This window comes from Squalius cephalus (genome assembly GCF_949319135.1).
Source record: "Squalius cephalus genome assembly, chromosome: 3".
NCBI lineage: Eukaryota > Metazoa > Chordata > Actinopteri > Cypriniformes > Leuciscidae > Squalius > Squalius cephalus.
In genome coordinates this window covers 58,548,135-58,558,707 of record NC_137124.1, presented here as the reverse complement: position 1 = coordinate 58,558,707, position 10,573 = coordinate 58,548,135, and the positions used below count along the sequence as shown (strand labels likewise).

The window sequence follows — 10,573 nt, the reverse complement described above, 5'->3', positions numbered from 1 at the left end:
CTGATCCGAAATTTTTTTTTGATCCGTGGCTCAAAAAACGTGAATGATCCGAACTGTGATTTTTGTGATCGGTTGCACCACTATTTAATATATTATATGGAGCAAGATTTTGGACATCATGCATTGGTTAAAACACAGTATATCTCCATTAATGCATTTCCATTGTTGAGATGTAGAGATTTCCTTCTAAACTATTTTCCCTACTATCCTAGATTGCTCCACCCCCATCTTTGTCGGAGCCCCTGAAGGAGTTATTCAGACAGCAAGAGGCGGTTCGGGGAAAACTAAGACTGCAGCACAGCATCGAGAGGGTAAACCTTTAGTCTTTGCCTTTAGTCTTTCTTTTATTTTCTATTCTTGGTTTCTCCACTCACTGAGCTCACTTCAAAAGTCACCCGGTTAGCATGTAATGATCACACGGCACAAATCCTTTGATTCATCAAAGGCTTTGTGTAATAGAACAGCAAGTTATCTGCAATATACATGTCAACTAAGCAACATTTCATCTCATTTTCTTCTGATGTTCTGATTGTGACTTGCAGACCATGATCATTTCGAAAGACTGTTTACTAGCTTTGTCCCTTGATTACTAGATGAATGCCCAAAGGGTATCAATGGATCAGTTGGATGCCTAGTCTTACTCTGATTTTATGTTCCCTTACAGGAGAAGCTTATTGTATCTTGTGAGCAGGAGGTGCTGCGTGTTCATTGCAGAGCAGCGAGAACAATCGCAAATCAGGCCGTCCCTTTCAGTGCGTGCACAATGCTGCTGGATTCAGAAGTCTACAACATGCCATCAGAAAGCCAGGTGAGTCCTCATTTGAGCTATTATTAACACGTTAAAGGTGTTACAATGCCAACGAAAATGTAAATTTGATTACATTTCTAACTAATCTTGATCTCCAGGGGGACGAAAACAAGTCTGTGAGAGATCGCTTCAATGCTCGGCAGTTTATCTCCTGGATTCAAGATGTGGATGATAAGTACGACCGCATGAAGGTGAGGAGGAGTTTTATTTATATGTATATATATATATATATGTGTGTGTGTACCCACATAGATATATATTTTTGTGTAGTTATGCATATATATATAGATGGCCAGATATAATCTGTATACTTCCATATAGGAATTTCCCGAGCCAATCTCAAGCCTCAAATCAAAAACCCTGTTTTACAAATTTAAGGCGAGACACTACAGGTGAATAGGGTAAAAAAAAAATAAAAAATAATAATAGATATCACCATGAAACTTCCTCAGTTGATTATTTACACAAGTATATGAAAAAAATGTATTACAAGTTTTTGAAATTTGTATGTTTAATTATGCAAATTATGCATTATCTCATTAAATATGCACGATTTTGCATATATTTTCTTTATATATAAATCTTTTTTCATATTGTTTACACACAAGATGAAAAAAAAAAAAATTCAGGATATATGCTTTCATTACCTAGGAAATCAAAATATACTGTCCATAGCCTTAAAAAAATCGATTTTCACCATATTTTTTTAATTAAAATGTCACATAAATCAGGCCAGGAATGATTTATTAACAAATCCCTCTGAACATATCTTCAGAATACTGCTAAGTGTATAACTGGAGAGTTTGGTGTACATAGGCTGAGATGTTTGTACTGGAGAATGACAAAAAAAACGGCATTTAAAGTTTTAAATCGCTCTAAATGAGATTGCGTCATTAGCTTTAAATCCCCCTTTGGACATTCACGATTGGTTACTGACAGCAAGGAAATGCCCATATTTGGGTTAAATAGCGTTGTGCAGGAGACTCAGAGCTTTACAATGACACCGGTCATGACAGACTTCAGTAAATAGGCGGATCTCGCGTGTCGCTGGTAAATTCGGGAGAAACTTACTGCCGCAAGTAAACAAAATGTAATAAAATAAACATCTTAATGTATATTTTCAATATATATTTATCTTTATAGCAGCTTGAAAGAACACATATTGAAGGAGTAAACTAGCCCAAAATCTCGAAACTGACCACTGCATGAAAATCGATGTTTTTGCCTGCCGTGTCTCGCCTTAAGGGAGTAATGGACTCGATTCGACTTTCAATGAAGCAAAAAGCAGTTAAATTAGTAAATGATTCAATATCTTTATGTAGATCTACATTAATCCCCCTAGTGTGCAACTGATATATTTAGTTTTTTTTAGGGCTGTGAAAAGATTAATCGCGATTAATCGCATCCAAAATAAAAGTTTGTTTACATAATATATATGTGTTTGTACTTGGTATAATTATTTTGTATATATAAATACACACACATGCATGTATATATTTAAGAAATATTTGCATACATATACTGTATATATTTATATATAATTTATATTATATATAAGTATAATTTTTTTATATATAAATAACAGTTTTTCTCAAATATATACATGCATGTGTGTGTATTTATATATACAAATTTAATTATACACAGTACACACACATATATTATTTAAACACAAACTTTTATTTTGGATGCGATTAATAGCGATTAATCTTTTCACAGCCCTAGTTTTTTTGTAACATTTTTTGTAAGAAAAAATAAAGCGTCACACATGCTTCCGTGTTTAGCATATTTGATGCCACTTTTGCAACCAATCACTCAAAAGTTTATTTACGGTTTATTTTAATCTGCCGTCAGACTATCTGAGACATCAAGACATCTTTGTATAGTTATGCATATATATATAGATGGCCAGATATAATCTGTATACTTCCATATAGGAATGTCCCGAGCCAATCTCAAGCCTCAAATCAAAAACCCTGTTTTACAAATTTAAGGCGAGACACTACAGGTGAATAGGGTAAAAAAAAAATAATAATAATAATAGATATCACCATGAAACTTCCTCAGTTGATTATTTACACAAGTATATGAAAAAAATGTATTACAAGTTTTTGAAATTTGTATGTTTAATTATGCAAATTATGCATTATCTCATTAAATATGCACGATTTTGCATATATTTTCGGTAGATAGATCTGAACATATGATAACGCCAAGTGCAAAAATCATAATGTATGAATGACAGCCATTCATGTTCAGTGGAACATTAATGTATTAACCAACAATGAGAAATACATTTGTTACAGTATTTATTAATCTTTGTTAATGTTAGTTAATAATAATACAGCTGTTCATTGTTTGTTCATGTTAGTGCATTAACTAATGTTAACAAACACAACCTTTGATTTTACCGTGTTAGTAAATTAAGATGAATTAATGCTTGTTCATTCTTAGTTCATGTTAGCTAATGAACCGTATTGTAAAGTGTTACCAAAATACCAATGTATGAATGTTCAGTGGAAACAGCTCTTCAAGTCATTTTAACCCTTAAATGTGCAAGCCTGTGTATATTTCCCAAAGTCTAACCGTGAGCGTCTTCTCCCGACAGACGTGTTTGCTAATGCGCCAGCAACACGAGGCCGCGGCTCTGAACGCAGTGCAACGGATGGAGTGGCAACTCAAGGTACAGGAGCTGGACCCCGCGGGACACAAGTCTCTGTGCGTCAACGAGGTTCCCTCCTTCTACGTGCCGATGGTCGACGTCAACGACGACTTCGTACTGTTGCCCGCGTGACAACGACACACACTCAGACTCTGAGAGTTCGGTCTAACATTAACCATCTATCAAAGAGACATCAAACAAAAGTTCGGTAAGGGCTAGCCGGTTTGAGGAGATTCTTTGAGGAAGAGAGAAATATATATTATATAGAGAAAAAAAGGTAAAACTCATCCTTTTTCCTGCCCGAGGAGGAACCGTTCGTCTTTTATAACGGGGGAGAGAGGAAAAACACACAACTTGCACTTTTGTCCTCAAGTTTTTTATGCTTTTGTTTGGGATTTGAAAAAGCGAAACTGCTTTGAACCTCCTGTCGTGGGTTATTCGGGCGAACATAAGGGACAGGGTTTTTTTTTATCCGTCCCAGCCCATACTGAGTTACAACAAACAAACAAAAAAAGCTTGAGACGGGTTCATCCACTATTGTGCTCCAGAACAAGAGGACAGACGGCACTGGTGGACACCGGGACAGATGTGCAGGACACAAAAAGAGTGCGACGGGAGCGCTAGCATAGCTTCTCCTCGTTTGGACCCGAGTCTATAATGCTAAAGCGGTGGAAAGAACGGCTTTCCTGCGGATCAGGCCCATGTTCAGGACAGCTCGGCGCCGAGCAATGAGGAGAAACTGCGTTCGGTTTACGGAGACGACAGTGCATTTGGTCCCAAATGCTGGATTAAAAGCATGGGCCCCGAAGCCACGCCTGGTTTCTAAACAAAGTGCATAAGGAAAAAAAAAGACTAATAATGTAAGAGCAAATGTTGCTGTCACAAATCACGAGAGACGAGGACTTCTTCTTTGTTTTGTTTTTTTTTGTTTTTGGTTTATGTCTTTCTTTTACTCGGGCATTTCATTGTTCCCTTTCTGAGGAAGTGACTTGAAAAACACTACAGAGCCAACATTAGTTTAATGGAAAAAAAATTTGAAAATTGCAAAAAACTGCAAAAAAAAAAAAAAAAAAAAAAAAAAAAAAAAGGTATTCCGTAAATGATGTACAGTTTTTTATAATCATTAACCAATGTATTCTCGCTGCCTTCTAGATAATTTATTTTGCCACACATTACTGCACAGTTGTAAATAACTTATGTACTGTAACATCACTCAGTTAAGTGTAAAAGAAAATAAATGAATAAAAGTTATCATTGTATGTACAGTTCACTTTCGGGCAGCACCCACCCCCCCCCCCCCCCCCCCCCACACACACACATCACCTCCCTTCCCATAATCCCATGGGCCAAAAGTTGAACACATCGTCAGTATTTTCATGCAATAGTCCTTAAGGTTTCTGTCCAAAGTAAATCTAGATCATCTTCATCATCTCCTGATCGCTCTGTCAGGGCCACGATCATAGTTTTCAGATGTAGCAGAGTGATTATGGATTTATTTAAAGAATAGTAGAGGTATATTATTCATCGTTTTATTACACAAGTATATATCTTTAAAAAAAAAGAAAAAAAAAAGTATAAACCAAGAAAATGCCTTTATACAGTTAACGTCTCTTTTCTTTATTTTTCTCCTATCTAAAGCTGCACAAGTCATAGCTAGGATAGTGATCTGGAGATGAATACACAAACCGCCCCAGGAACTGTATTAGTACGCATTTGAATCTATTATTACACATTGTAATCATGGGAGTTTTTGTGTTTTCAGTGCGTCTCTCGCCCGCTGCACTACTACACCCGTTCTTAAAGGAGAACTCCGGTCAATTTTAACGTTGAGCTCATTTTTTTGTAAATTTGGAGTGCTGTCAGTACAGAGAACAACGACAAAAATCGGTGTTGCCTACACCGTGTTATCCTCTTTTTAAAATCTGCACCCTGTTGACTTCAATGGGGCAAGTTTTAAACCTGCTTTTAGCCTCTTAACATCCTTGATGTGTCATTACAAGTGCACAGGTCATGTGAGTGATTCCTTCAGAGTGAACACGGTGAATCTGACTGCAGTAGATGTGAAAGATATGAATAAAAATGATGTTATTTAAGCCAGCGCAAATACCTGTGTTTACATCCTGTTTTCGGTCAAAGTCCATAGTAATCGATTGTCGAGTTCACGCGCATTGGTTTAGTACCTATGATCATGCATCTACTGCAGTCAGACTCACTCGTGTTCACTCTGAAGGAATCACTCACATGACCTGTGCACTTGTAATGACACATCAAGGATGTTAAGAGGCTAAAAGCAGGTTTAAAACTTGCCCCATTGAAGTCAACAGGGTGCAAATTTTAAAAAGAGGATAACACGGTGTAGGCAACACCGATTTTTGTCGTTGTTCTCTGTATTGACAGCACTCCAAATTTACAACAAAATGAGCTCAATGTTAAAATTGACCGGAGTTCTCCTTTAATCACCTCTCGTCGTTAGTTCCAGCTTTTCTCTCCTTCACCGCTTTAAATATTCTGAATCAAATCCGCACTTCTTTTCTTAGTCCCGAAGCAACTGAGTTTTTAACTCGTGACTCTTCAAAGGTCACTTTTATTGCCTGTCCGTGATGTGGACTTTTATGACACACACACACACACACACACACTTCCGTTCTTGGACTCACTGTTTGCATACATGGGCTCGCTGACTGTTTTTTTTATTTTTTTTAGATATTTAACATCCTTGTTAATCACGGTATTTTATTTATTTACTTTTTTTTGTTGTTTTTTTTTATGCACCAATGTCAATTATTCTCTGATTTTATATTTGGTCCGTTTCCATCTTTACAGTACATGTTAGAAATCATCAGTCAACCTAGAGGGGAATAGTGCAAGAGTTTTTTAGTTTTTTTTAAAAAAACAAAGTTTTAATTATTAGATATTGGGGTTTTTTTGGGGGGGGGAATGTGTTTTGATATCTTACCCTTTCTCATTACCTGTACATCAGTGTGAGGTTGTGTGACGTTTGCTTAACCATCCAGGCTATAGTGTTTTAATTTCCTTTTCTTTCTACCTTTCAATCTTTTGTTTTCATGTGTGGTTGTGAGTCTGTGAAGATCCCACATGACGCAGTTGTGTATGTGTGCATTGAGTCTGGGTGCAACAGGTGTCACTGTCTCCGCAACACAATCCCTACAAACTCAACATCTTCCCGTTCAGATCTCAGTGCTTTCGTTTTGTGTTGCAATGAAACGCCAGATCAAGTGCTTTTGATGTTATTCGGTGCACTTTTGCGCCCCAATGGTTTCTGTATCATCACTAAGCCCCTGTTTACAAGATGTGTGTCCTCTCCCACAACTGATTCAGTTTTAAAAGGCTTGAAATTGTGATGCGATCCAAAAATATAACCTGATTATATCCACTAATTCAGTCGCGAGTTTCATCTCGCTACACACGCTTGGCCTGACCTCTGTCTGCAACACATTACCTCTTAATAATTACACGGATTACTGATTACTCCATATGTAGATACGATAGATTAGGTGTGGAGCCACAATTTCAAGCTTTGTTTTAAAACACATGTTGAACTCTATATAAATAGTGAGAAATAGCCTATTTATTATCTTTCTGACACCTGTGGTATGTTCGAGTTGAAGGTCTCCGCTGTGTAAATTTTCCTCTTGTAATGCGTGAACGAGACGTTGTACATAGCTGTAAATAATATTCCAGGACGTTTTGCACCCTCCTCTTTGTACTAGTCCAAAACTTGCGTAGAATGTGAGATTCTAACAGCAACGAGACGTGTCGCACTCGCTGCCGGTGATGTAACAATGTATCTTTTTTTTATTTGTACAATGTTAGTTGAATTGTGTACATATTGTTGGAGCAGCTATGGGGGAGGGGGAAGGGGTTTGTTGATGCTATTTCAGTGCTGTCAAGAGATCCAGTACTTTCACCTCTTTAGCTGTGTTGATATCCTGCGATCCAAAAAGCGAGAAACTAAAAAAAAAAAAAAAAAAAAAAATTAACGGAGAGGAAAAATTCTAAATTGTTATTTTCTACACTTGCATGTACAGAGAGCGCGAGAACTGCTGTTGTTCCTCAGAGATTATGTTCGTAAATAAATTTTTGAAATGACTTGGCTTCTGTGATTTTTTTTTTTTTTTTTTTTTTGAGAGAGCTGCAATACCACACATCTGCCACAAGAGGGAGCCAAAGTGATATAAAGTCTATTTTTTTAGACGTTGAATGTCAATCATTTGATAACATTTTGCATGGCAAAAATAACCTCAAATGTCATATTTCACTCGACACATCATAGCTTTAACCCACAAACTAAAATATTTGAGTAGCACATTTTGGTCCAACTCCACAAAGGGTGTATATTTCTCATGTTTTGGACATTCCTTAATCTTGACTATTAAAAAAATACATATTTCTATGTTGTCTATTGTTGTCAAGTGCATAATGTGCCTATAAAGAAATGGTTAATTTAACACTAACCAGGTTATCATGCACACAATTAGAACCTGGGTTTCACTGACACTAAGATTATTATTATTTTTTATCATGAAATATGAAATGACAAAAAAAAAAAAAATTAATCAAACCCAAATTAATAAACACAACTAGTTGAGTAAATAATGACTTGTTTTAGAAATACAGTGTGTACTGTAGACTTATACGGAGTCATTGTGGGTTTGTCATGTTTGCGCAACTGTAAAAATATGATACTTCTAATTTTAGTTTGAAGGACAGGATTATTAAACATAAAGCGAAACACACACAGAATAAAATTGCACCAACTCCACATGAGTTTACTGGAACTTACGAGCTGGCTCGGCTTTGAATAGATAGTGACTATCCTTTACATTATTTGTAACTGTGTGTTACTTTTGAAACATAGGCTGGACTTCTGATTCTTTTGAGTCGATTCGGTCAAAATCTATTTATATCACTCAATCTAAACGGACTATAGCGATAAAAATATATAGATATTCGTAATAAATATGAAAGAATAGCAAAAGACACACCACAATTATAACGAAAACGGCACAAAGAAACAATATCATTGGAATCACTTCCATAACGATTTTCCACCCGATAAAAACAAATGACAGCCAATCAGAATCCACCAGACACCGAAGAGCTCATTTAAATTTAAAGTGACAGGAGCTTTAAAACGGCATAATATCGCTAATAATATAGTTATCATTGTAATTATATTTATAGTTTTCGTGATCTGTAGTGTTTGAAAACACAAACACACACAAAAAGCTAACCTTATTAATAATGATTAGTATTTATTGATAACAATAACCATGTTGTGAACAATTTAACATTTACCGCAACTTGATGAACAACTTTCGAGACTAAAATGAAACTATAAGGAACTCTTGAGCGAAAAGAAGAAGAAAAGAATCAGTGAATCGGATCTATGACAAGGGTCTTCCCAATGAACCGATTGGCTCAAATGAATCCATTCCCTGTGCTACGTCACTATCCGTGAGTCCCAGTATGTGTGTGTGTGTGTGTGTGTTTGTGGACAGCCGTTCATTTCCCATCGCTACAGGCTGAGATGTCTGTGAGAAACAGCATTTTCCCTCGATAAGGACTCTAGTTATGGAGTTTGAAACTAAAATCTACCCTCAGATCGGTGGATATGGGCGATACAACAGGATCGTAACGCTTTTCAGTTGGTTCCCGAACTTTGCTGTCTCGTTGAATCTCTTCAGCGATGTTTTCTTCACACTGATTCCCGAGTCTTACCACTGCAAACCCGATCTGGCGTTATTCCCAGCGCCTTCCGTGCTCGGGAACCTCTCCAGGCAAGCGTTCCTCAACCTCACCGTCCCGTGGCTGAAGGGCTCCGGGTTCAGTCACTGCGAACTGTACAAGTACCCGCTGAATACAAGCAACTTCACGGGGAGCGCGCCGCGGGACACGGTGCCCTGCACTGTAGGATGGGAGTTCGCCAAACCCGCGGGACTACAAAACAACTTAGTGACCGAGGTTAGTATGCGAACCCAACCGTTAATATCCGAACAACCGAATCATCAGAATGCGAACCGAACTGTATTCAAACCGAGTGAGTTCACTCAAGTTATGACGCTACGGGTCTAAACCATAGGTCTAAACACGCTAACATGCGTTTTAAACCATCGTCCCGAATTAGGCTACTTTATTTAAGAAGGTTTATATTATGATTATTAATTTATAGATGTTTAAGTATTATGCGAACCCAACCGTCAGTGTGCGAACCGACTGCGAGTTCACATCTAGTTATGACTCGACGGGTCTGAACGCAATAATATACATTTTAAGAAGTCGACCCTAATTAGTCTACTTTATTAAAGAAGGTTAATGTTATGATTATTAATTTATAGGTGTTTATTTATTATGCGAACCCAACCGTTAATATCCGAACAACCGAATCATCAGAATGCGAACCGAACTGTGAGTTCACTCTAGTTATGACGCGACGGGTCTGAACGTAATACGTTTTAAGAAGTCGACCCTAATTAGTCTACTTTTTTAAAGAAGGTTAATATTATGATTATTAATTTATTGATGTTTAATTATTTAATCAGTTTGCGAAACCAACCGTCAGTATGCGAACCCAGCCGTTATTATGCGAATCGAACTTTAATCGAACCGAACACTGAGTTCACTCAAGTATGTACGCGACGGGTCTAAACGTACTTTACATATAATTTTTTTTTTTTTTTAACACTAGATATGAATTTGGCTAATTTATTTATGAATTTTAGTGTTTCAATTGTTATGATTATTAATTTATTTGTTTTTAAATGAGAAAAAAGTATGCAAAAGGACGACATGAAGGGAACACTGATAACAATATTAGGCTATATTTCATAGTAACTGTTACCACATTCATGATTAATCATTTGGGGGACAAATTTTGTCATCTTTTGCGAAAGTCCTGATTTGTAAGTAAATAATTAAATAAACTTTGTAGTTTTGTTTGTTTGGTTTTATGAAAATGTAGAAAGTTTTCTGTTATTGTTTATAGTATAACTGCCTGTAGACAACAATAGAAGTCTCTGCAATAGATGTCTGTGATTACAGATCCCTCCTAAATTTAAATAATGGTCATATTTAATATGCAT

At 36.6% G+C, this 10,573-nt stretch overlaps 2 protein-coding genes across 3 annotated transcripts in view; both read left to right on the top strand.

Moving 5' to 3' along the window:
• Positions 1-5,265, top strand: part of ankrd11 (ankyrin repeat domain 11) — a 145,772-nt gene extending 140,507 nt beyond the window's left edge. For both annotated transcript variants that reach the window (XM_079864978.1, XM_079864977.1), the window contains exons 10-13: positions 213-311; positions 665-808; positions 907-999; positions 3,417-5,265. In XM_079864978.1, the coding sequence (XP_079721104.1) occupies positions 213-311; positions 665-808; positions 907-999; positions 3,417-3,602 (522 nt within the window). In that variant the 3' untranslated portion in view covers positions 3,603-5,265. The remainder of the gene's footprint in view (positions 1-212; positions 312-664; positions 809-906; positions 1,000-3,416) is intronic.
• Positions 5,266-8,934: 3,669 nt separating this feature from the next.
• The window catches only part of slc22a31 (solute carrier family 22 member 31), a 35,953-nt gene continuing 34,314 nt past the window's right edge, over positions 8,935-10,573 (top strand). Inside the window, exon 1 of the mRNA XM_079865004.1 lies at positions 8,935-9,455. Coding sequence (XP_079721130.1) covers positions 9,066-9,455 — 390 coding nt within the window. The 5' untranslated portion in view covers positions 8,935-9,065. The remainder of the gene's footprint in view (positions 9,456-10,573) is intronic.